The sequence below is a fragment of the Rhinolophus ferrumequinum genome, chromosome X, assembly GCF_004115265.2.
Source record: "Rhinolophus ferrumequinum isolate MPI-CBG mRhiFer1 chromosome X, mRhiFer1_v1.p, whole genome shotgun sequence".
Taxonomy (NCBI): Eukaryota; Metazoa; Chordata; class Mammalia; order Chiroptera; family Rhinolophidae; genus Rhinolophus; species Rhinolophus ferrumequinum.
Window position 1 is genome coordinate 50,866,401 of NC_046284.1, and position 27,813 is coordinate 50,894,213.

General features: G+C 42.4%; 2 protein-coding genes across 3 annotated transcripts in view; one reads left to right on the top strand and one right to left on the bottom strand.

Moving 5' to 3' along the window:
- Positions 1-27,813, top strand: part of SLC25A53 (solute carrier family 25 member 53) — a 47,685-nt gene that overhangs the window by 9,827 nt on the left and 10,045 nt on the right. The window lies entirely within an intron of this gene.
- ZCCHC18 (zinc finger CCHC-type containing 18) lies at positions 24,659-27,764 on the bottom strand. The gene is given in 4 exon segments (XM_033119692.1): positions 24,659-25,992; positions 25,995-26,419; positions 26,797-26,980; positions 27,520-27,764. Coding segments are annotated over 2 exon segments (1,176 nt in total). The 5' UTR covers positions 26,302-26,419; positions 26,797-26,980; positions 27,520-27,764; the 3' UTR covers positions 24,659-25,123.

Sequence of the window (27,813 nt, forward strand, 5' to 3'; positions counted from 1 at the left end):
CATTGGTTGAAAGATGATTCCAGAAACTCTTATAAAGGTCAGCTCAGTTGGCAAGAACACAGTGCAGGAGGCTTGGAATCTCAGTCTGCAGCTTTTGTCTGAAATGCAGCATGGGTGAGAGACCTCTGTAGGCAATGGCTGCTAGATTCTAGTCATGAATTTGTGCCCAGTTAATCACAAAGAGTCCCTCTTGGCTGATATTGTCTTTCTTAAGATCCACAACTCCTACTAGGAGATTCTACTGCCTGAGCTTTTCTCTCCTTGGGTTTCAGAGGTCCAAGGTTTCTATTTATTCAGTCATCAAACAGGCATGGGGTCAGGTGCAGTAGTATTTTTTTTTAACTAGAGCATGGGCTCTGGACTCAGGCCAGGCTTGAATCTGAGCTCTAGCATTTTCTAGCTCTGTGACTTTGGACAATTTACCTAACTTTTCCGTGCCTCTCTTGCTTCATCTGTAACATGAGGATAATAATATTGCCTATCTTACACAGTTGTTGTAAGGGTTAAATGAGTTAATACACGTATATATAAAGGACTTAGACAATTTCCTGGCATATATTAAGTGCTCAACAAATGTTAAATATCATAATAACTCTTTATAGTGGGTGGGAAAGTGGCTATTTTAATTCTCTGTTTACATGTTTAATTTTCTGTTTATATGCTCAACTAGTTTTGTTCACCGTTGTGCTTCCCATGTCTAACTCACTGTCTATCCTAGACATGACACTTTAAGTTGTTGGATGAATGAATGAATGCTCACAGGTATACAATCCTAATACTACAGTGAGATGTGCTATAACAGAGCTTGAGTACAGGGCACTTAGCAGAACATGAGGGATATGATATGATATGCTCAACTTTGTAAGGGAACAGGCACTCTCAATAAAATGTTCACAGTTCATTGAGAGTGCCTGTTCCCTTACAGAATTTTCACAGTGCAGTGAGAATGGAGATCACACTGCATGCAGAAACCAGGTAAAGCGCTGCTAGGGAGCCACCAGGTGGCAGTATTGCACAGGGATTCAAGTAGCAGAGAAAAAGACCAGCCTTTTCCAGCCAAGAGTTGATTTTATATTTGAGGCACTTTTTCTCTCCTCTCCACAAAAGTTCAAGCCATGATTTCTTTCCCTTTGTTCCATGGGACTTGAGCACCGCCATTCCTACACGAGGCTGCTTTGGAGCCATTTGGCACTAGAGCCACTCTGTCTTAACCAGGCAAAGGAGGAAATACGTTTCCAGTTCTTGGGTTGTTGGATTTCTAATTCCCAAACCACTGACCTGCTATTTCCCTTGCTATGCCCCCATGGATGGAGTTAAATGGGTGAGGGGAGAAGCAAAACTAACATTTTTTTTGAGACAGGAGGCACTATATGAGAAATTTTATGTAATCATTTTATTGAATTGCCACAAAACCCTGAGAGATTGATTTTCTGATTTCTGTTCTCCATCAACCTGCTTCAATTATTAACATAGGCATGACCCGACTTGTTTCAGCTACCCCCCACCCAACACCACTGGATTATTTTCAGGTAAATCCCAGATAATATTTCATTGAATTGTTTCATTTTTTAAATACTTTCCTGCATACCCCAAAAAGATAAGGACTTTTTAACACACTATAGTACCATTATAACACTAAAAAAAACCCAAGCAGTCATACTTTTTTTATATATATACCATTTTTTATTAGTTTCAGGTGCACAAAACAATGTAATAGACAATTATCATTTATATCCCTCACATAGTGACAACCCCACACCTCCTATCCACTACCCCTCAGACATCGCACACAGCCATTACATTTCCACTGTCTCTATTCCTAATGCTGCACTCCGCTTCTTGTAACTATATAAATATATAAATTGTATTTGACATTCATTATTGTTCAGCTTCAGCTTCAGGTGTACAGTGCAGTGATCAGGCATCTATATCATCCCTGAGGTGGTCTCCCAAATGGGACACGTGTCCATCGGGTACCCTACAAAATCTTTACAACATTATTGATTACATTCCCCAAATTAATTTTCAAAACCCCGTGGCAATCTTGTGGTTACTGACTGTTTTCTAATCCCCTCACCTTCCCCCTTATCCCCTCCCCCCTCCCATCCAGCAACCCTCAGCTTTTCCTCTGTCTCTGAGACTGTTGATGATTAGTTCATTCATTTATTCTTTTCTTTAGATTCCACATATAAGTGAGATCATATGGTATTTCTCTTTCTCTGTCTGACTTATTTCACTTAACATAATGTTCTCTAGGTTCATCCATGTTGTTGCAAATGGTAAGATTTCTTTCTTCTTTATGGCTGCGTAATACTCCATTGTATAAATGTACCACAGTTTCTTAATCCAGTCATCTACCGATGGGCATTTTGGTTGTTTCCATGTCTTAGCTATTGTGTATAGTGCTGCAATAAACATAGCAGTGCATAAATTTTTTTGAATTAGAGTTTTGGATTTCTCTGGATAGACACCTAGGAGTGGAATTGCTGGATCATAAGGTAGTTCCCTTTTCAGCTTTTTGAGATACCTCCATACTGTTTTCCATAGTGGCTGCACCAATCTGCAATCCTACCAACAGTGCACAAGGGTTCCCTTTTCTCCACATCCTCCACAGCACTTGTTGTTTGTTGATTTATTGATGATAGCCATTTTGACTGGAGTGAGGTGGTATCTCATTGTGGTTTTTATTTGCATTTCTCTGATGGTTAGTGAGGTTGAGCATTTCTTCATATGTCTGTTTGCCATCTGTATGTCCTTTTTAGAAAAATGTCTCTTCATGTCCTCTGCCCATTTTTTAATTGGGTTCTTTGTTTTTTTGGAGTTGAATTGAGTGAGTTTTTTATAAATTTTGGATATTAACCCCCTATCGGATATATCATTGGCAGATATCTTCTCCCATTCAGTAGGATCCCTTTTTGTTTTATTGATGGTTTCCTTTGCTGTGAAAAAAATTTTTAGTTTGATGTAATCCCACATGTTTATTTTTTCTCTTACTTCCCTCGCGCGAGGGGATATATCAGTAAAAATCTTACTCCCGGTAATGTCTCTAAACTTTCTTCCTATATTTTATTCTAAGAATTTATGGTTTCAGATCTTACATTTAAGTCTTTAAGCCATTTTGAATTTATTTTTGTATATGATGTAAGGAGGTGGTCCACCTTCACTTTTTTGCATGTGTCTCTCCAGGTTTCCCAGCACCATTAGTTAAATAGACTGTCTTTACCCCACCATAAATTCTTGCTTCCATTGTCGTAGATTAAATAACCAAATAGGCATGGATTTATTTTGGGGTTCTCTATTCTGTTCCATTGATCTATGTGTCTGTTTTTATGCCAATACCATGCTGTTCTGATTACTGTAGCCTTGTAGTATAATTTGATGTCAGGTATCTTTATACCTCCCACTTTGTTCTTATTTCTCAAGATTGCGTAGGCTATCCGGGGTCTTTTATGGTTCCACATAAATTTTAGGATTATATGTTCTATTTCTGTGATAAACATCCTTCGTAGTTTGAAAGGAATTGCGCTGAATCTGTATATTGCCTTAGGCAATATGGACATTTTAACAATTTTAATTCTTCCTATCCGTGAGCATGGTATGTGTTTCCATCTATTTGTATCTTCTTTAATTTCTCTCTTCAGTATCTTATAATTTTCTGAGTACACATCTTTTACATCTTTAGTTAAATTTATTCCAAGGTATTTTATAGTCTTTGAAGCAATTGTAAAGGGTTGTTTTCTTAATTTCTCCTTCTGATATTTTATTATTGGTATATACAAATGCAACTGATTTCTGAATATTAATTTTGCATCCTGCTACTTTACTAAAATCATTTATCAGCTCTAACAGTTCTTAGGTGGAGTCTTTAGGGTTCTGTATATATAGTATCGTGTCATCTGCATATAATGACAACTTTACTTCCTCCTTACCAATTTGGATGCCTTTTATTTCTTTTTCTTGTCTGATTGCTGTAGCTAGAACTTCCAGCACAATGCTAAACAGGAGTGGAGAAAGTGGACAACTTTGCCTTGCTCCTGATCTTAAGGGGAATGATTTTAGCTTTTCCCCATTAAGTACGTTGTTAGCTGTGGGTTTATCGTATATGACCTTTATTATGTGGAGATATGGACCCTCTATTCCCACTTTCTTAAGGGTTTTTATCATAAATGGCTGCTGGATTTTTTCAAATGCTTCTTCTGCATCTATTGATATGATCATATGATTTTTATTTTTTATTTTGTTAATGTTGTCTATCACATTAATTGATTAGTGGATATTGAACTACCCTTGCATACCAGGAATGAATCCCACTTAATCATGGTGTATGATCTTTTTAATGTATTGCTGAATTCTGTTCGCTAATATTTTGTTGAGGATTTCTGTATCTATGTTCATTAGAGATATCGGCCTTTAGTTTTCTTTTTTTGTAGTGTTTTTGTCTGATTTTGATTCAGGGTGATAGTGGCCTCGTAAAAAGTGTTTGGGAGCCTTCCCTCCTTCTGGATTTTTTGGAATACCTTAAGGAGAATAGGTGATAATTCATTTTTGAATGTTTTGTAAAATTCACCTGTAAAGCCATTGGTTCCAGGGCTTTTGTTTGTTGGGAACTTGTTGATTACTTACTCAATTTCCCTGGTGGTAATCAGTCTATTCAGGTTTTCCATTTCATCTTGAGTTAGCCTTGGAAGGTTGTATGCTTCTAGAAAATTGTCCATTTCTTCCAGATTGTCTAATTTGTTGGCATATAGTTGCTCATACTAATTTCCTTAATTTTTTTGTATTTCTCTAGTGTCTGTTGTTACTTCTCCTCTTTCATTTCTGATTTTATTAATTAGAGTCCTCTCTCTCTCTCTTTTTTGATGAGTATGGCTAAAGGTTTGTGTATTTTGTTTATCTTCTCTAAAAACAAGCTCGTAGATTCATTGATCTTTGGTATTGTGTTGTTTTTTTTTGTTTTTGTTTTTGGTCTCTATTTCATTTATTTCAACGCTGATATTTATTATTTTCTTCCTTCTTCTACCTTTGAGCTTATTTTGCTGTTCTTTTCCCAGATCCCTTAAGTGTGAAGATAAACTATTGATTTTTGATTATTCTTGTTTCTTTAGGTAGGCCTGCAATGCTCCAAATATCCCTCTAAGGACTGCTTTCACTACATCCCATAGTTTTTGGGTCGTCGTGTTTTCACTTTTGTTTGTCTCGAGGTATCTTTTGATTTCTTCCTTGATCTCATGGTTGACCCATTCATTATTTAGTAACATGTTACTCAGCCTCCATGAATTTGTGTGTCTTCCAGTTCTTTTCCTGTAGTTGATTTCTAATTTCATAGCACTGTGGAGTGCAGAGAAGACAATGGGTACCATTTCAATTTTCTTAAATTTATCAAGACTTGTTTTATGGCCTAACATGTGGTCTATCTTGGAAAATGTTTCATGTGCGCTTGAGAAGAACGTGTATTCTGCAGCATTGGGGTGAAATGTTCTGAAAATATCGATTAAATCCAAGTGGTCCAATGTGTCATTTAAGGCCGTTGTTTCCATATTGATTTTCTGTCTGGAAGACCTGTCCCTTGTTGTCAGAGGTGTGCAGAAGTCCGCTACTATGATAGTGTTACTGTTGATCTCTGCCTTTATGTCAGTCAGTATCTGTTTTATGTATTTAGGTGCTCCAATGTTGGGTGCATAGATGTTTACTAGGGTTATGTCCTCTTGTCAGACCAATCCTTTTATTATTATATAGTACCCATCTTTGTCTTTTAATATATTCTTCATTTTAAAGTCTATTTGGTCAGATGTAAGTATTGCAACTCCAGCTTTTTTCTCATTTCCATTTGCATGAAATATCTTACTCCAACCCTTCACTTTCAGCCTGTGTGTGTCTTGTGGTCTGAGGTGAGTCTCTTGTATACAGCATATACAAGAGTCTTGCTTTCTTATCCACTCAGCCAGCCTGTGTCTCTTGATTGGAGCATTTAATCCGTTTACATTGAAAGTGATTATTGATCGGTACGTAGTTATTACCATTTTTTAAAAATTTGTAGTTAGATTGTTTTCATCTTTCTTCTGTTTACAGAAGCCCTTTTAATATTTCCTGCAATGCTGGCTTGCTGGTAATAAATACCTTTAGCTTATTCTTTTCTGGGAAGCTCTTTATTTCTCCATCAACTTTAAATGATAGCCTTGCTGGATAAAGCAATCTAGGTTGCAGGCCTTTGTTTTCCATCACTTTGAGTATCTCCTGCCACTCCCTCCTGGCCTTCAATGTTTCTGTAGATTTGATAGTCTTATGGGAGTCCCCTTGTATGTAACCCTCTGTCTTTCTCTTGCTGCTTTTAGGATTCTCTCTTTGTCTTTAAGCTTTGCCATTTTAACTATAATGTGTCTTGGTGTGGACCTGTTTGGGTTTATCCTGGTTGGAACTCTCTGCACTTCCTGGGCTTATATGTCGGTTTCTTTCATCAGGCTGGGGAAGTTTTCGGACATTATTACTTCAAACATGTTCTCGATCCCTTGCTTCCTCTCTTCACCTTCTGGTATTCCTATGATGCACATGTTGTTGTGCTTGATGTTATCCCAGAGGTCTCTTAAAGTATCTTGATTGTTTTTTATTCTTTTTTCTTTCTGTTGTTCTGTTTGGGTGATCTCTGCTAATTTGTCTTCTAAGTCGCTGATTCAATCCTCTGCTTCATCTAACCTGCTGGTAATTCCTTCAAGTGTGTTCTTTATTTCAGTTATTGTATTCTTTATTTGTAACTGGTTGTTCTTTATGATTTCTCTGTCCTTCTTTATGTCGTCTCTAAGGTCTTTAAACATTCTTATCATCAGTGTTCTGAATTCTGTCTCTGATAGGTTGGTTACGTCTATTTCATTTGGCTCCATTTCTGGAGGTTTCTTCTGTTCTTTTATTTGGGACATGTTTCTTTGTTTCCCCATTCTGGCTGACTCTCTGTGTTTGTTTTGATGTGTTAGGTAGAGCCCCTAGGTTTCTTGGTTTTTGCTGGGTTATCTTATGTAGTATGTATTCTTTATATTTGACTTGCACCACTTCCTTCTTCTCCTGTGCGTGTGCTCCAAAGGTGACTCTTGTGTTGTGTATGTTGTCCTGTTAAAGTTGCTCTTTAATTGCTTTCGGCTTGTCAGCAGGTGGGATTGACTCCTAGGCTGACTAGTTGTGAGACTTGGCTCTGTCCACAGCTGGGTGTTCTGCTGGGTTGACCGCTCAAATGAGGCTTGGCCCCTGTGGGCTCTTGTGCCTGTAGAGAATTCCCTCTGGGTGTGTCACTTGTAGGTCAAACCCAGTAATACTCTGGTTTGGTCTGGAGTTGGACTCTGGGTGTGTTGAATGTTGTGCCTCTTGAGCTGGGCCCTGGTGTAGGGCAAATTCAGAACAAAGCAAATTACCAAGCACAACAGTAACAGAAAAAACCAAATACACCCACATGTAAAAACAATCGATAACCCATAGTCAACACAGGCAAAAATATCAAAAATACAAAAACAAAACAAAACAAAAAAAGCAGCGCCAGTCTTGGCTTAAGCCCACCAAGTAATGTCCAGGTTGTCCTCTGCTGTACCAAAGAGTCCTCTACGTCTTCTGCAAGCAGATCCGGTCACCTGGTGCCCAGAGTGACCCTGAAACTGCAGTTCTAGATAAGTCTGGATGGGATCTGGATGGTAGTTTTTACAAAGTCAGTGCAGTTTCTGCTCTTGCCTGCACATATGCACAGTGAGAGTATCACAGCCAGCCCTGTGCCCAGGCCTCCTGAGTCTTAGGGCACCTCTTTCCTGTGTGTGTGTGTGTGTGTGTGTGTGTGTGTGTGTGTGTGTGGAGGGCGGGCCATTTCTGAGCTGCTGAAAGCCCAGAGCTGCCTTTGCCACCTGCTGCTGATTCCTGGATGTATCTCCGCAGTTGTAATTGCCCTGCCCTAGGCAGGCCACAAAGGGTGGGGGCTGGGGATGGAGGAGTCTTCTCTCTCCCAGCCCAGCCATGTCACACTCTTCCCAGCCTCTTCCCTGGGTCAGAGCTGCACGCCGGGTCTTCCCAGATCCTGAGCGCTAGTGCTCCTCTGCAATCTGGCACTACTCCTCAGTTCAGGGGCCAGTTTAAGTCCCTGGAAGGGTGGGGGTAGGATTGGGCGAGTAGGGGAAGGGGCCCAGGTATGGAGTCTGTGTTCTTTGTCCGACCTAGGGCCCAGCTGAAGGTCTCAGCTGAGGTTACTGCCTCAAAGCCTGGATGTGCTGCTCTGTGGGCAGGAGAGATCAGATGTGGGACACAGGGAAAGAGCCCACCTCCTGGCTCTTGTGGTCTCTGTTCTGTCCTGGGACCCCCTGCATCTCCACAGCCTCAGATGTGCGCTGCATCTCCACTCCCCTCCCTTCCCTCTTCCCCTGCTCGCCCAGTTTGCCCACCTTCAAGTGGTCCTCCTATGAGTCTCTTAGCTGTTCTGTGTGATGAGCAGAGAGTCCTTTGATGGGTTATAGATGTTCAATTTGTGGAATGTTCCAGAGGAGAACTCAAGAAGACCACCTCGCTGCCGCCATTCCTACGACGTCACTCCCAAGCAATAATACTTTAGCATCATCAAATATCTAGCTAGTGTTCAAATTTACCTGGTTGTCTCATTTTTAAAAATTGCATTTGGTTTATTCAAATCAGGATTCAAACAAGGTCCATAGATTGCATTCATTTGATATGTGAGCTGTGAGCCATTTTACATAGAGTGAAACTGAGGGTCAGAGATCATCTGTTCAGTGTTTATAAACAATTCTCTATTGAATCAGTCCTAGTACCAGATGTTGGGGATACAGAGATCAGGAAGACACAAGTCTCTGTGCTCAAAGAACTCAGTCTTGTGCTCCTGGAATGCTCTGTGAATGTATCTATCACAGGAATTATCATGTTACTAGTATGGGGTCATGCATCTGTCTTCCTAGGTAGATGGCAAATTCCTTAAAAGGCAGGGGCCATTTAAAGGTTGACATTGTATTACTAATACCTAGCATAGTTCCTGGTACATAGGAGGATGTACCCTTATGAAGACAGGAGTAATTTTATCTGATTGGGCAGCGGGACCAGTGAAGAGCTTCAAGCAGGCCACTGGCATGATAAGGTTTTCACTGTAGGTAGGTAACCCAGATTGTCAGTTGGGTTGGAGGCATGACAGACTAGAGGCAGAGAAAATGAGAGCCAGACTAGGGTAATGGCAATGAGTACGGAAAGGAGAAGACGGGTTAGAGACCTACTGCGGATGTAAATTTGGCAGGATTTGGCAATTTCTTAGATGTAGAGAATGAGAGAGAATGAAGAGTTCCAGGTTTCTGGTTTGGGTAATAGTGGTACCACCAATAGATTCCAAGTAAGGAGGAGAAGCAAGTTTGGGATGCAGAAGATGAGCTCCCTTTTGGACATGCTCGGGTTGTCTGTGTGATCTTCAGCAGTTACTGTCCATCAGGATGTGTGAGACCAGAGTTCAGGTGAGAGGGCCGCAGTGGAGATCTGGAGTCGCAGCGTGTAATTGGAGCTTGAAAGCCCGACAGTGGGTGCTATCGCTTAGGGGAAGGACATGAAGTGAAACAGGGAGAGTGGACAGGGGCACCCTGACACTTACCAAAGGGTTGGAGAATGAGAAGCCCACGACAAAAATGGAAAAGGAAAAGCCCAGGAAATTGGAAGGAAACCAGGAGAGTGTGGTGCCAGAGAAGCAAAGGGAAGAAAGTTCAGGAGGGAGGGAGTGGGAGTGGTTGACACTTTTGAGGCAGGTAAGGAGGTGGTGGTAAGATAATAGTTCAGTGAAGCCAAGGTGTGGTTGGTGGTGGGGGAGTTGGCAGAAGGTGAGCCCAGAAAGGCCAGTTGGACCCTCATCCAAAAGGGCCTTGGTCACCAGACTAGGGAGTTAAGGCTTCATTCTATAGATAATGGAGAGTCATCAAGGGGATTCAAACAGGAATGACCTGGTCACATCGGGGTGTTTTAGAAAGTCAGGCTGAGGCAGCCTGGAGGACGCTGTGGAGGAACATGACCGGAGGCCAGGCTCACTGGAGTAGAATAACGTGGCACTTGGGTAGTGGAGGTGGGGACTGTCTCCCAAGGTCTTTAGTGAGTAAAGTTGGCAGGCATTGGAAACAATAGCTAATACTCATTGAGCACTTACGTGCCAGGCACTATTGTCAGTGCTTCTGTAAATTCTCAGAAGCAACCTATGGGGTAGATAATATTGTGAATGTAATTTTACGCATGAGGAAGCTGAGGTACAGAGAGAGAAAGCAATTCGCTGAGGATCACAGAGCTAGTAAGTGACAGAGCCTAGATTCAGGCCTAGATAGTTGTCTCTGACCCATTCTAACCTGTTTCATTACATGCTGCTCTTAACTTCTAGATTGTTTTGCCTAGATTAGAGGTAGGGAGTGGGGGGGCTGTCGGGATTAGTTTCAGTTGTGAGTTATCAGACATCCAAAATAACGGTGAATTAAACAAGACAAAAATTTATTTCTCTTTCATGTTAAACCCTGAAGAGCTTAATGTCCTATCATCTCCAGTGTGACGCTTGTCTTCATGGTATAAGATAGGGCTCCAGCCATCACATACATGTTCCAAGCAGCAAAATGCCAGGTGGAGGGAAGGGGAGAACAGGTAGCAGGGACAGCTGGCAGTCTCTGCTATAAGAAATTCCGGGACTCTGCCACGGGTGATTGCATGGCAGATGGGGGTTACCACCAGTTGAGGCAGAGAATACAGGAAACCTGTTAAACCTTTGTTTATTTATCCATCATCTTTTCATTCCCTTGGAAATAAAACCCTCTGTTTTTTGGGTGTTTTTTTTTGGGGGGGCGGGCTGCTTCCCTCCTGTCAAGCCAAGTAGTTCTAGTGGGAGCTTCCAATCATCCTACCCCATCTCCCTGGCCACAGTTGGCTTGATTGGTTGATATGTGGGCATGTGATCTAAATCAGAACAATCAGAATCCTTCTCTTCCACTTTTTTTCTAACCCATTTAAATGGGGGAAAATACTGTATCTCACCTTTGTGGCACTGTTAGGAGATGTGTGTCCTGGAACTGCTGTTGGCCTTTTTACAGCCACAGAGAAGAAGACTGTCTGAGAGAATGCAGTCAGCATGCAGAACGAGCAGGGAGTCCTACTGGTGTTCAAGTCTCTGGTGTCACTTGCACTCAAGGCCCATGTACTTCCTTGCCCTTCTGATGGTTATGTGAGACTTTCATAAATCTCCTCTTTTGCTCAAGTTAGAGTTGTGTTTCTGTCACTTGCAATCAGTGGGAACTTAAATTGCCACTGTGTTCTAAAAGTTAATTCTGGAATGAGTGTAGATGTGTTTAGTGTCTGAGTGTGTGTGTGGGGGGCGGGGAGAGGGGTTCATAGTAAATAGAAGCTGGGAGACAGTTTATGAGACTGTTTTCATAGTCTATATGAGAAGCAATGAGAATCTGAACTAAGGCAATATCAGTGGGTACTCTAGCTCCTGGCCAGACTTGCCATATCTCTTCTAGACTTTGAACCAGTTGCCCATATCTACAGCCTGGTTACCTTTACATTGATGAAATTCAACTAGTCACTCACTATTCCTTATGAGCATATTTCCTCTGTGTGCTTGGACTTAGTTATAAAGCTGCTTAAAAATCTCCTGTCTGCTAATTCCAACATCTAGATTGTTTGGGGGCCAGTCTTCATTGATTGCCTTTTTTCTTCTTCAGTACGGGTCCCATTTTTCTCTTTTCGATATATCCAATCATTTTGATTTGTTTCCTGGACATTGTAGAGGACGTGTTGTAGAGAATCTGGATTCCATTATGTCCCTCTGAAGAGTACTGATTTTTTGTTTTGTTTTAGCAGGCAGTTAACTTGACTGAACTCAAATTCCATACTCAGTCTCCCCTGTGGTAAGCAGCAGCTAACAATTCTGTTTCATTCTTTTAGCTTTATATGGGCTGTTTGGAGATTGGCCCCTGCATGCACTGTTCACAGGTCAGCCAGAGATTTGCACAGAGTTTATACACAGAATTTAGGACTCCTCCTGTCAGGATCTCTCCATTCCAGGATTTAACCTCCACACGTTTCCGTAGCTGAAACCCTGAACTCTGTCCTCTGGTGAAGACAGTTTTACACACCCACCAGGTCGGTCACTGATAGGGGCCTGCCCTGTGTCTAAAAGCCCTAAACATGGCAATCTCATCTAGTTCTGATTTTATCTTTTAGTGTAGATTCTCTTCCAGTTTCTGCCTGCTTTGGGTTGTTTGTTAATACTTCCAGGTAGTTGATATTTATATTCGTATAAAATACATATGATGTGTGTGTGTGTGTGTGTGTGTATGTATACGTATATGTGTATTTTTTTGTCCAGAGTATATTGTTATATGTGAAGGAAGGTGGATTTGATACTTGTCTGGTCACTATGATGTAACCTGTAGCCAATGTAGCAAGAATGATCCTGGGTAAGAAATTTTACCCAGGATCTCCACGTTGGCTCCCAGTGATGGAGCTTGATAAAGGCAGTGTTTGTAAACAGGTAAGTTAAATGTGATGAACTTTCAGGATGACAAAGTTTGATGAGAATGTTGGTCAGAGAGGTTGAAGTGATTGATTATAAGATGTAGACTAAATACACAAGGCAATGTGAAGCCATGCTGGGAGAAAAGTGGAGGGATCAGTGAGATATTGATAAGGTTGAAGAGTTGGTGCAGTGGGAATAAGAGAATTAGCTGGAGAGACAATAGTAGACTAAAGTTCATTGTTTCAAGGGTAAAGAATTCAAGGTGATCACAAAGTTCGGGGTCACTGGAGATAAGTCGATCAAGGAAATGAGAGGCTGCATATCAGATGAATAAAACAGTGCAACTTGAAATCACTTAAAATAACGGAAAAACTTAGGGATAGAAAGAAGAAATTAATTGACACACCACATCCCTCAATGAATGTGAGGGAGTGAGCAGGGGTCAGTAACTGACACAGCAAGGAGGCTGTGATGTGCCTTACGGAGAGAATGCATGCGATAGATAAGCTTCGTTGGGGCATGAGTTTTAGTGCTGTTGGCTGTGAGTTCCATTTATTGAATTAGCAAAACAGTGCATCCAGAAAAAGGAAGAGGAAATTTTCCAAACTATGTGAATCCACTGCAGAAAAGTAATATCTACTATGTGTGATGACACTATGGAAAAGATGGAGAAGCAGCTAAATTTGTGGATTCATGAGATGATAACTGCATTTTTAAAAGTGCCAGTACATAACATTGTTGTAAGGCTGAGAGCAAAAAAATTTAAGGTCATGTTACCCAGGGTCAGAAAATGTTAAATCCTTCTCAGCTAATGTTATATTATAAAGAAATACTGCATATAGTTCATTATTTTAACAAATGTAACATATGTACAATTTGAACAAAGCTACCAGTTGTAATGAGAAGTGTGCACATGCGCACTTGTGTGAGTGCACATTGGAGTATTTTAATGCAAATTGCTGACATACTAACATAATGTTGAGGATAACAGGATGAGCACCTGCAGTTCCGGGCATGCACGGGATCCCAGGGTGGAACGGAGAGCACAGAGACCGGGAGGTGGGCTCTTTCCCTGCATCCCATGACTGATTTCTCCCGCCGGGAGGGCGGCTAGTGGGCCCTAGGGCGGACAAAGAACACAGACTCCATACCTGGGCCCATCACCCGCCCCTCTCTTCCAATCCTACCCCGCCCTTCCAGAGACTTAAACTGGCCCCTGAACTGAGGAGTAGTGTCAGATTACAGAGGAGCCGTAGTAGTGCTCAGGCTCTGGGAAGCCTGACAGGCAGCCCTGACCCAGGGAAGAGGCCGGGAAGAGTGTCATTTTGGCTGGGCTAGGAGAGAAGAGACTCCTCCACCCCCAGCCACCACCTTTTCTGGCCTGCGGGAACAGGGTGACGAGCGGCTGGGCTGGGAGAGAGAAGACCCCTCCATCCCCAGCCCCCACCCTTTCTGGCCTGCCTAGGGCGGGACAAGTGCTACTGCCAAGACAATCCCAGGGATCAGCAGTAAGGCAGACGCAGCTCTGGGCTTTCAGCAGCTCAGAAATCTCCCACCCGCACACCCCCATATACAAACACACTGAAGAAGTGCCCTAAGACTCAGGAGTATTGGACACGGGGCTGGTGGTGCTACTCTCAGTGTGCATATGTGCAGGCAAGGGCAGAAACTGTACTGACTTTGTAAAAACTATCATCCAGACCCCTCAGGCCCACGCATTTAAATCTACAGTCCCAAAGTCACTCTGGGCACCAGGTGACCGGCTCTGCCTGCGCAATAAGCAGGAGCTCTTTGGTACAGCAGAGGACAACCTGGACATTACTTGGTGGGCTTAAGCCAAGACTGGCACTGCTTTTTGTTTTGCTTTGTTTTGTTTTGCTTTATCTTTATATCTTTGATAACTTTGCCTGTGTCGAGTGGGGGTTATCGGGTGTTTTTACATGTAAATGTATTTGATTTTTTTCTTTGTTGTTGTTGTTGTTGTTGTTGTGCTTGGTGATTTGCTTTGTTCTGAAACTGCCCTATCAGGGCCCAGCTTAAGAGGCACAAGATTCAGCACATCCAGAGGCCAACTCCAGACCAAACCAGAGTACTACTGGGTTTGACCTACAAGTCACACACCCAGAGGGAATTCCCTACAGGCACAAGAGCCCATAGAGGCCAAACCACATTTAAGTGGTCAACCCTCACACAGGAGAAGGCCCTGCGGTGGGCAGAGCCAAGTCTCACAACGAGTCAGCCTAGGAGTTAACACCACACACTCACAAGCAAAAAGCAATTAAAGATCTTCTTGAACAGGACAATATACACAACACAAGAGTAACCTTTGGAGCACACGCAGAGGAGAAGAACGAAGTAGTGCAAGTCAAATATAAAGGACACATACTACATAAGATAACCTAGCAAGAACTAAGAACTCTAGGGGATCTACCTAACACATCAAAGCAAACACAGAGAGTCAGCCAGAATGGGGAAACAAAGATACACGTCCCAAATAAAAGAACAGAAGAAACCTCCACAACTGGAACCAAATGAAGCAGAGGTAACCAACCTTTCAGAGACAGAGTTCAGAACACTGGTGATAAGAATGTTTAAGGAGCTTAGAGAAGACATAAAGAAGGATGTAGAAATCATAACGAACAACCAGTTAGAACTAAAGAACACAATTACCGAACTTAAGAACTCACTTCAAGGAATTACCAGCAGGTTAGATGAAGCAGAGGATCGAATAGGCGACTTAGAAGACAAGGTAGCAGAGATCACCCAAACAGAACAACAGAAAGAAAAAAGAATAAAAAACAATGAGGATGGCTTAAGAGACCTCTGGGATAACATCAAGTGCAACAACATGCGCATCATAGGAATACCAGAAGGTGAAGAGAGGAAGCAAGGGATTGAGAACATATTTGAAGTAATAATGTCCGAAAACTTCCCCAACCTGATGAAGGAAACCAACATACAAGCCCAGGAAGTACAGAGAGTTCCAACCAGGATAAACCCAAACAGGTCCACACCAAGACACATTATAGTTAAAATGGCAAAGCTTAAAGACAAAGAGAGAATCCTAAAAGCAGCAAGAGAAAGACAGAGGGTTACATACAAGGGGACTCCCATAAGACTATCAAATGACTTTTCTACAGAAACATTGAAGGCCAGGAGGGAGTGGCAGGAGATATTCAAAGTGATGGAAAACAAAGGCCTGCAACCTAGATTGCTTTATCCAGCAAGGCTATCATTTAAAGTTGATGGAGAGATAAAGAGCTTCCCAGAAAAAAATAAGCTAAAGGAATTTATTACCACCAAGCCAGCATTGCAAGAAATACTAAAAGGACTTCTGTAAATAGAAGAAAGATCAAAACAACCTAACTACAAATTTAAAAATGGCAATAACTATGTACCTATCAATAATCACTTTAAATGTAAACAGATTAAATGCTCCAATCAAGAGACATAGGGTGGCTGAGTGGATAAGTAAGCAAGACCCTTGTATATGCTGTATACAAGAGACTCACCTCAGAACAAAAGACACACACAGGCTGAAAGTGAAGGGTTGGAGTAAGATATTTCATGCAAATGGAAATGAGAAAAAAGCTGGAGTTGCAATACTTATATCTGACAAAATAGACTTTAAAATGAAGAACATATTAAAAGATAAAGATGGGCACTACATAATAATAAAGGGATTGATCCAACAGGAGGACATAACCCTAGTAAACATCTACTCACCCAATATAGGAGCACCTAAATATATAAAACAGATATTGACTGACATAAAGACAGAGATCAACAGTAACACTATCATAGTCGGGGACTTCAACACACCTCTGACAACAAAGGACAGGTCTTCCAGACAGAAAATCAATATGGAAACAACAGCCTTAAATGATACATTGGGCCACTTGGATTTAATCGATATTTTCGGAGCATTTCACTCCAAAGCTGCAGAATACACGTTCTTCTCAAGCGCACATGGAACATTTTCTAAGACAGACCACATGTTAGGCCACAAAACAAGTCTTGATAAATTTAAGAAAATTGAAATGGTACCCATTGTCTTCTCTGCACTCCACAGTGCTATGAAATTAGAAATCAACTACAGGAAAAGAACTGGAAGACACACAAATTCATGGAGGCTGAGTAACATGTTACTAAATAATGAATGGGTCAACCATGAGATCAAGGAAGAAATCAAAAGATACCTCGAGACAAACAAAAATGAAAACACGACGACCCAAAAACTATGGGATGCAGCGAAAGCAGTCTTAAGAGGCTAATTCATAGCTTTGCAGGCCTACCTAAAGAAACAGGAAAATCATTAATCAACAGTTTATTTTCACACTGCCCAGTCAGATAAAATTACTCTCATCCTATAGTCGTTAAATACAATGTTAGATAAAGAGAGGCAGGGCATGGTTTGGGCATTCCTGAATCTCTAGATCCTTTTCTTACAAGCTGTGTGAACTTGGGCAAAGTTAGTTCAACTTTCTGGGCTTCAGCTTCCTAATTGGTAAAATACAGTAATAACAGGAAGTTACTCATAGGGTTGTGGTGAGAACTGAATGAGTGAACATTTCCAAAGTTTAAAACAGTGCCTGGTGCACTGTAAGTGCTGTGCCATAGAATACCATCATAAATGCACCAAACGCTTGTCTGCAACATCTCTTAACAACCTTGTAGATCATTTACTTAAACTCCCTCTCAGCCTCTTCACAGGGGCTTTCATTCAGTTCAGTAGCTTTCAGCTACTTTACCCATGTGAAGGAAGAGAGAATAAAATGCTTTAAGAGCTAAATAATTCCTCTCAGAACAGGAAGTGTCCTTGCATTAGGAACACACCTGCAGGGAGGCTTGCTTAGCTTGGAATGTTAGTGAGGCTCTCTGAACCCAGCTGAGATGGCCTGGGCCTAGAGGAAGACAGCAGCTAAATTCTGCAGAAGGAAATATGGAGCTTGGGAGCTGCTAAGCCAAGGAGGTGAGGGACTCCAATCGCCAGGGAGGAGGCTGAATGGAAGAAAAGTTTGAGTGAAACTATCCTGAGATACTTTTGTGTAATTTACTGATTGATTCATTTTTTTATTGGTTGGTCTTTAAAAAATTATTTTAACATTGTTTAGTGTAGCATAGTCTCAATGAAAATGAAACAGCCTTCAAACACAGAATGGGAAAAAGTAAAGATGAAAGTTCTCCCAACTCCCTGCAGCCCAGTGTGGTGTGTGTTCTTCCACGTCTGCTTTAATACAAACACAAATATCTATGTCCTTGTTCTTTTCATATAAAAGTCAGGTCATGGAAGGCACTTGGTTCTGAGATTCTCTTTCATGCTGTTTGCTGGACTGGCACCGGTACTCCAGGCATGGGAAAAAATCAGAATAAAAATGGTGTTCAGTGTTTGTTGATGGAATTGTTAGGGTTCTTCATATATAGTACCATGTCATCTGAAATAATGACAGTTTTACTTCTTCCTTTCCAATTTGGATGCATTTTACTTCTTTTTCTTACGTGATTGCTTTGGCTAGGACTTCCAGTATTGTGTTGACAAAAACTGATGAAAGTGGGCATCCTTGTCTTGTTCCTGATCTTAAGGAAAACGTTTTTAGCTTTCTCCTGTCAGCTGTGGGTTTGTCATTATATGGCCTTTATTATGTTGAGGTATGTTCCCTGTATTCCCACTTTGCTGAGAGTATTCGTCATAAATGGATGCTGGAGTTTGTCAAAGGCTTTTTCTTCATCTATTCATATGATCATATGATTTTTATTTTTCACTTTGTTTATACAGTGTGTCACATTAATTGGTTTGCAGATATTGAACCAAACTTGCATCCCAGGAATAAATCCCACTTGATCATGGTGTATGATCTCTTTAATGTATTGCTGAATTAGGTTTGCTAATATATTGAGGATTTTTGCATCTATGTTCATCAGGGATATCAGCCTATAGTTTTCTTTTTTTGTAATGTCTTTGTCTGGATTTAGAATCAGGGTAATGATGGCTTTGTAAAATGAGCTTGGGAGCATTCCCTCCTCTTGAATTTTTTGGAATAGTTTGAGAAGCATAGGTGTTAATTCTTTGAATGTTTGGTAAAAATTTACCTGTGAAGCCATCTGGGCCAGGACTTTTATTTGTTGGGAGTTTTTTGATTACTGATTTGATTTAATTAGTAATCGGTTCTAATTTTCTGTTTCTTCCTGATTCAGTCTTGGAAGAGTGTATGTTTCTAGGAATTTATCCATTTCAGATTGTCCATTTTGTTGGCATATAATTGTTTCTAATATTTTCCTATAATCCTTTGTATTTCTGTGGTGTCAGTTGTCAGTTATCCACTTTAATTTCTGATTTTATTTATTTGGGTCCTCTTTGTTTCTTGATGAGTCTGGTTAAAGGATTATCAATTTCATTTATCTTTTCAAAGAACCAGCTCTTGGTTTCATTGATCTTTTGTATTGTTTCTTAGACTCTGTTTTAACTCTGATCTTTATTATTTCCTTTGGGCTTTGTTTATTGTTTCTTTCTACTTTTTTCAGCTGTAAGTTTAGATTGTTTATTTCAGCTTTTTCTTATGTCTTGAGGTAGGCCTGTATTGCTATGAAGTTCCCTCTTAGGACTGCTTTCATTGTCACATAGATTGGGCTCGTCGTGTTTTCATTTTTATTTTTCTCAAGGTATCTTTTGATTTCTTTCTTGATCCCGTTGTTGACCCATTCATTGTTTAGTAGCACGTTAGTTAGCCTCCATGTGTTTATGTGTTTTTTAGTTTTTTTCCTTGTAATTTATTTCTAGTTTCATATCATTGTGGTCAGAGAAGATGATTGATATGATTTCAATCTTCTTAAATTTCCTGAGACTTGTTTTATGGCCTAACATATGGTCTATCTTGGGAAATGTTCCATGTGCGCTTGAAAAGAATGTATATTCTGCTGCTTTGTAGCAAAATGCTCTAAAATATCAATTAAACCATCCAGTCTAGTGTATCATTTGAGACCACTGTTTCCTTGTTGATTTTCTGTCTGGAAGTTCTGTCCATTGGTGTCAATGGGTGTTAAAGTCCCCTACTGTGATTGTATTATTGTTATTCTCTCCAATTATATCTGTTGATATTTGATTTATATATTTGGTGCTCCTGTGTTGGGTGCATAAATATTTACAAGGGTTATATCCTCTTGTTGGATTGACCCCTTTATCATTATGTAATGTCCATCTTTGTCTTTTAATACAGCCTTTGTTTTAAAGTCTATTTTGTCTGATACAAGTATTGCTACCTCAGCTTTTTTTAATTCCCTTTATGCCATTTGGGCCTACAAAAGATAAAGTAGGAATGCTCTACTTTCAGATACTGGGGAAACCTGTATTTGATATGCTATTTTAAATGTAGTTTGTTTAAGTTTCATTTTAAGTGATTGCTGATGGTATATAGAAATATAATTGATCTTTTGATACTGATTTTGTGTACTGATTTTGTTAGTATCTCTTAATAATTGTAAATAGTAATTGCTATTAACTTATATGGAAAAATTTTTGAGAATTACAATTCTAAAGATGAGGAACTAATGCCACATGCAAAAAAGTTGACCCTCAGAAACATAATTGTAAAGGAAATGAGCCAGATACAGAAGGATACATGCACTATAGTTCTATTTATACAAAGTTCACAAACAAAACAGTAGTGTTTGGGGATTCATATTTGAGTGGTGAAGCTCTAAAGAAAGGCAAGAAGGTAAAAGCCTTAATTCACTGGTGTGTTTTCCTTTAGAGGAAAGAGGTTGTGATTGGGCAGAGGACTCACAGGGATTACAGGAGTTCTGGCAATGTTCTCTCGCTTGATCTTTGTGGTGGTGGTTTGCTTTATAACTTGTTAAGCTATATATTTACACTTTATGCACTTCTGGCTTTTCTCCTTTAAATAAGAATGTTTTAGATCCTGGACATAATATTAGGATCTACCTCAGGGTTTATTGGGAGAATAAAATGAAACCATGTAGTGCTCTCAGAATATGCCTGGCACTTTGTTGTAAGACCTTAATAAATGTTAGCTGTTTAAACACAATAAAAGTTTGCTGTTATTGTTTTTCTTGCTTGTTGCCACTATTTCTCAGGTTGCTGTTTGTCTTTTATGTCTGTTAATTCTGTCTTCTGTGTTATTGGTATGGACCCCAAGAAGAAAGATTCATTTGCTGTGAACACTGAGAAGAAATGTATCTGCTGAGATGGATTCCCCATGGTCAACCAAGGGCCCAAATTTTATAAATAAATACCTAGGGCCATTTGCTGACAAGGGCTTCTCATGTCCTCTGTATACTGGGAAGAATCTCAGACTGAATTCTCAGCTTCCTGCACTATGCCCTGTTCGTTTCCACTGTCTGAATTAACCATTGCACGGAAATACTGGTTTTGTCTTTTTACCAATGGACTGAGACCTGCCCTGTGCAATCAGAACTGCACAATTTGGATACCGCATTTATATAAAACAGAGCTAATTGAGAACCTGGGTGGGAACTTTCACTGTAAATGACAGCCTTCCCTTTATCTCGGTGGAACACAATTTAGGTTGCTACGTGAATGTGTGTCTCACGGGCTGCAGCTCCTTTTTGCTTAAATAAATGCTTTTTATTCTTTATTACAGTCTAAAATTAATTTTGATTTACATTGGCTTTCCTTTACAATTTATCCCATCACTCTTAACCATAGAAAGCCTCCAATCAAGAGATTTAATATTTGTTTTCTGAGTTTTAAAAGGGGTTTCTTTTGAACATTTGATTATTTTTATTCCTTTTATAACAACAAATATATTATTAAAGAATTAGTACACACTTGCATAAAATCTATATTTATTTCCAAATTGATCTGGAATTCCTATTTAGTATCATGGCAGAAAGTAAACATCTTTGTTCCAATTAGATACTGAAGTCCCCCTAGCACTGCTAATTAAAGAGTTCATCCTTTCCCCATTGACTTCTGCAGCTGTTTCCTCTTGCATATGTTAAATGCACAACCATTTGCACCTAAAGCAAAGACAGGAAACAACAACATAGTGCTTGAATGGAATGTGATAATGCAACTGAAGGCGGAGAGGGGATGGTTGCCAGGCAGCAGGTGGGCTAGCTGCAACCCAGAGGGAAAGAAAAAGAAAGGTAGAAAAAAAGCCTCTTTTCTGTCAAGTGTTCCTTAAAGATTCCATCCTTGTGTGTGACATGGAAGCCACTTGCTCTCCTGACATTTGGCTAATCACTTCATGTGCATAAACCCAGTCTCCTCATGCATTATGTGCGGATAGTAATAGTACCCACATCATAGGGTCCTGTGTATGTGAGAGCTAACCCGACTAAGGAGCACAGGTTCCTTCAGTCTCCACCACTAACTAGCTGCCTGACCCTAGGTAGGCTCCTAATTTTCCAGCCTGTTTCCTCATCTGAAGTATATGGCAACTAATAGTAATTAATATTACTAGTAAATTCAAAAGCAAGAGTGATAGCTGTCTTATGGTATGGGCTTGCTAAAAGGATTAAAGAGCTACAGCATTTAAACGGTGCCTGGCACCTAAATAAGCTTTCAAAAATTCACAGTTGTGATTTTAATTTTCATCCCTATTATGGAAGGGTCAGGAAGAGAAACAAGATTCAGCAAAAGATATTGAGAAGTAGGCACCAAAAAGATCTGGGTTGTCCAAGACAAGGTTGTCATGGAAAACAAGAAGGGAAAGTACTAGAAGGATGGAGATAATGTGAAAGAAGGTCATTCAAAGGCTAGTTTCTCCTGACAAAAGACTCATTTCACCTGAGTGACTTATGAGAATGAAGGGAAAAAGGAAGGAATAAAACCTATAATCCTAAATGAAGGCTGTCAGACACAAAATTCTCTAAAAGCCTTCCTTTGGCTAATTCCCTTAGTCTGATCTGAGTGCCCAGGTGTCCCATGTCCTCCAAATGGGCAAAATATATATTTCCAGAATAAAGAAAAAGCCAGTGTCACACAAGTGAAGTAAAGCATTAGGTTTGCATCATTTTGGTGAAATAAAAATTTAGATAATTTCAAGTTTACACAACAGCGAAGAGGATGAGGGAAGGCCAAACGGGGTGAATCACAGAACAATTTTCAAAGCAGTGATCTATACTGAATCCCCAAGCTGACTCCAATGAAAAGGAGGGTGGTGGAAGGTGTAGCAACTATTTTTATTTTTACTTTATTTGGGCCCAGAAAGAAATTGTGCCAATATAAACTGTTTATCTGAGTAAATCATTCAATGTGGGGAGGAAGTGGAATATTATTGCACTCTGAGATAGAAGAGGGGACAGACATTTCCCTCACCACCCATCCTTATTTAGGTGCAGGTAAAACTTGGGGGAGAAGGCCCTTGGCAGGACAGCTGGGGAATGTTGGGGGCCCCTGTGGCTTTGGGCCTGCGTGGAGCTACTTCCTTCCTGGCAGTGGAGGAGGGGCGACTTTGGGCTCTGGAGAGATGGAGGTGGCTGCTGCCAAGGGCCCAGAAGTGCTCCAGGGGGATGCAAGAAGTGGGCCTCTTGAGCCTTTGCTCTTCCTGGCCAGTTCTCAGGTAAAGGGTCCCAGGCAGATGGGACCTCCCAGTCTCCCGGCCATGCAGGTTAGGAGTGAGGCCTAAGGCAAACATGGAACGTGGGGGAAGGGAGGAGTGATGGCAGAGCAGGAGAGGCTGAGCTTCCCCCCACCACCACCACCAAGAGAGTGTGGCTTAGGGTGGGGGTTTGTGAGGACAGATGATTGTGGGGTGATGGATGGAACAGGAGTGAGAAGCCAGGGAGGAGCTGATGGGGGAAGAGGGATTCTGAAAGGAGAAGCCCTTGAAGGCAGATTCCAGGTGCAGCAGCCGAGAGAAGGCTGCAGTGGGCTTCTGGCAGTGCCTGGCTTCTCCCTACTCCTTCGGGGCCTCAACCTGTGGGGACCCCTTTGTCTCTGTTGAGCAGGCCATTAACTGCTAGCATAATTAGAGCCCCAACACCTCCCTCCCCTCAGGACCACACAGGCCAGGGTTGTGTGTGAAACCTCTGAGTCTGTAGCTCCTACCAGGCTTCCTGTCAGTCTAGATGTGAGTCCCCAGTCTGGTCATCTGCCCTCTCCCCCCTCCTCCTGTCCCCTACCCATACTTCTATGCTTCCTCTCCTCAGCACACCCGTCTCCCACTGCAGTACACCCTGTCCTCTCAGCCGTTTTCTTCCTGACAAACTCCCCCAGGTCTGCATTCATTTCACTCCACTCCCTGCCTTAAACGAAATCATCCCCTCCCCCAACCTTGTCCTGCTCACAAGGATAGGAACTGATAAAACTATAAGGAACATGGGACCCTTAGGGACTGAGGTCACACATCATTTTTTATCACCTCCCAATCTGAGGCCATGAGATGGGGCAGGAGCAGGTGTCCAGGAAGTTCCTTCTGTGCCCTCTCTCCCCCTATTAATGCCCTCAGTTCTATTAATAAAAGGGTATGTGGGCTTTCAAATTCCCGTTTTTATCACACGCCCTGGCATCCAGATTGTTTTTCATCCTTCCCTGGCTGTTCCCATTTCTTGAGTCAGGGTGAGGTTAGCTTGGATCCTTGGGCTGCTGACATCCTCTAGCATATAGCTAGGATGCAGCTTGGGGGGCCTGAGCCTCCTGCTACTACTGAACTCTCAGGAGCAGCTGCTTTCTCGGTAATTGGGGAGGAGGTAGAAGGTAGTATCAGCCCAAAGGACAGTCTCCTAGCCACCAGGTGTTGTCCAGAAGCAGCAGTAGCAAAAATCTAAGGAATCTCCCCAGGGAAGGGAGAGCTGCCACTTCCCGAAGTGAACAGGAATGGAGCCCCTGTAGTCTTCATTAGACATTTTTGCCCCCACCCCCATCCCATCATCAAATTTCTCAGATGCATTAAAGAAGCAAGCATTGGGACATTAGTAACTAGTGGGTGCAGATTTGACTCTGTGACTTAGGACACAGGTCAGTTGTGATAGGGGCTCTTTTAAGAGATACTCAGCCCATTTCAGCTTCCTTTTTCCTCATCTATAAATGTGGTTGATAAAAACTCCACAGTATGACCCTCCCCGTTATAGCTTCTATACTTAGTTTTCTTATTTATTTTTCCTCTCTACGAAGTACTAACACACAGACATTCAACTTGATGCTTATATATATTTATTGACATAGACATCCGCGACATATATTGTTTGGTGAAAAATACACAGTATAGAACAGCACTGATATGTGATCACTTTTATCTGTACATATATCTATCTGGGTACGCAGGTACAGGGAATATCTAGAGAAACATTCATCAAAGGGCTGACAGTGGTTATATAAGAGTGGAGAGTTTCAGGTAACTTGTACATTAAAGTTTTTGTATTTTCCTCCATTTTTTGAAGGTTTGACAGAGAATTATACTCCTTTATAGAATAAAGTCATCAAGGAAATAAACAGAGAATAAACAGATGGAGGAGGGAGCAGGGACAGAGGTCAGGCGGTGCCCTCCAGTTTGCTGGTATCCAAGACCTCTTCTTCCCCCAAGAAAGCCACTTTGTATATTAATTCATATAGATAGATGCCTATGCACACTCCCCACCCCCATTTTTCTCAACACCAGTCTGAATATAGTTAAGGGTTCACTTAGGGCTGGGTATAACACCTTACTGTGGCTCAGAGGGGTCATTGTGTTCGCCAGGGACCTCTTTTGACCTCTCCTCCTCTGGATGTGTCAGCTCCTGCAGGGTGATGAGCAGATTCTCAAATACCTGGGCCTTGTTGCTCTAATTGTCACAGGTTTCCTTTGAGTGGCCCTCCTTGCCACAGCAGGAACAGCAGATTGTGTATTTTCGCTTCCTGGATCTATGCATATCCCCAGAAACCCCACTGGTGGAAGGCGATTGAGCCCAGGAACTATTGGGGGAATCAATGACCAGTGCTTGATCCTGAGGTCTGACCCTGCCTCTGAGGGGAGGGGCACCCATGGATGGAGGTGGAGGGTCCTGAGATGCCACTAGGATCACATCCTCATCTGAGTCACTGAGGATATCTTCTAGCTCTATCACGTTGCAGTCAGCACTGCAGATCACCTTTGGTTGGGGGCCCTGAAATGCCACAGGGCTTGCTGCCCTCTCCATGATTAGCTCAGATCTCTTTGCCCGCTTCCGTTTCATAAAAGTGTCATCCCAATCCTCATCCTCCCTTATCATCTTGATTAACTCCAGGAAATTGGGAAGACGTTCCTGCTCATTTGTGTACATCCTGAGAAGATGCTTCAGCCTGTAGCACAGGTCCCCATTCAGCTCAGGTCCTAAAAGGAGCTGATGCAGGTGAGTCTGGTTTGCATCTTTCTCAGCTATGATCCCTGCCTGAATAGCGTTCTGGAGCTGCACCTCTAAACGGATCACATAAAGGTTGGCTTTCTCCCCTTGTGCCTGCAGAGTGTTGAAAAATTTACCATGGGCAGTGACGCTGCTTTCAGTCTCCCCAAACACCAGTTTCATTGCACGCAAGAAATCTGCCACACTTAGGCTGCCTGGAGCAAACGCATGACCTCCCCAGCTGGGCCCCTAAGGGTTTTCATCAGGCGCTTGAGCTTTTCCTCTTCCGACATACTCCAATCTGGCAGGACCCCATTGACTTGGATCAACCAGTTCTCAAAGGTTTCTTCCCCTTGGGCTGGCACCACCCTCCCTGAAAACAACTTCATGTTTCTTTCTGCCATGTTGACTCTTAAAGGACCAAGACTCCTCCCCAGGGACCTCAACATGGAATGGGCCCAAGGCGGCAAGGGTGCGTTCTGCCGCTGGCTACTACCCACACGAGCAATGATGCTAGCCATGATAGAATGATCGTCTATATATAACAAGATGCTCAGGCTTTTAAGAAAAGCCTAATCTGAAGGAGGAATCCCCAAAGCAGCGTTCCTGGGCTCTGCCTTCCTTGTATCTCAATAAGAACTGTAAAGAAAAGGGGGGGGGGTCAATAAGGTAGGAGAGCACAGGGAAGCAGTCTGCAGTCACTTTCTCTACCTTCCTGAACGCCCTGCAGTACATTTTATACTTGCCCACTGCCCTAAAATTACCCTGCAGGAGACTGTCAATTACAACCTTCTGGAGCTAGGGGATGTCCCCTCCCCTAGCATCCATGCTAGCAAGGATGCTTGTCAGAGCCATATCCATCCATTCCTGCCAGTCTTCCAGGAGGGAGGAGGAAGGGCAACTGTTGCTTCGAATTCTAGGTAAGATAGTGTGTGGAACTGAGCTGGGCTCTCAAAATAGTATGCAATGGTCTAAGTCTCACAGCTTTGTGGTGATAAGATCTCCATTAAACTTACCGTCTCAGGTTTCAACCATACCCCTCCTCAAAGTTTGTCCTGTTATTTCTCAGAGTCTTACATGAGTTCGAAAACAAGTGTGCGCCTTAAATTCACTTCCAGCCTCTGCAACAGGTACCCTCCGTGAGAAAGCTTGCTTTCGGGTAAGTCGACCTTTGTCCACCGGGGGTTGAATATCCCAGTCCTCGGAGGGCAAGGCAGGGAAGAGATGGGTCAGAAGCAGCCCCATTCCCTCATCCCGCTCCCCCCACCCCAACCTCTGCTGTAGTCAAATGGAAAATTCCCTCTCCCATCTTCTGAATACAAGCCAAAGTGACCCCTCCATCACATTTTTCCAAGGAAATCATCTGCCTACCAGCTCTGCAATAAGCTGCACAGAATTCAAGTTCGGATTCGGCTTTTGATGGCCTGCCACACACCCTCATATTCCTCCCCAGGAGGAGATGAGGAGATGCAAAGGGGATTCAAAGCAGACAGCGATTCTTCTCCCCACCCCCGCGCTTCTTACCACCCTCTGAAAACGCACCCTCTCAATTCAGGCAAATCCTACCCACTGGGCAGCATCCAGTGGCACCCCACCTCCTTCCTCAGCGTAGCCGGGCTACGGGAGTGCTCCTTCCCTGCCCCGCAATTCTCCATTCCCCAAGCGCCCAGAGCCGCCCAGTCCTGGTGGGGCGTCCCCCTCCTTGCTCCGCTCCGGGCAGTCGCACCCCCTTTTTTTACCTGTACTCGGCCGGTGGGCTGCAGATGGTCCCGCGTGGACAGCGATGGATGCCGCCTTCCAGTCTCCGCGGTCCTGCGTGGGGGGGGAAGGATGACGCCTCCTCGGCCCCTAGCGACCCAGAGCTGCGAGACCGGGCTGTTCCTCACGGCCGCCCTGATAGGGGGAGCCGAGTCGAGGCTGCTCAGTTCCCACAGCAGCCGTGGTCGCCCCCGCCTACCCGTTGGGCCCTCTCAGGAGCCGCCGCTTCTTTCAGCCTCTGCCCAATTGGGATGAAAGAGCATGATGAGCGGGGC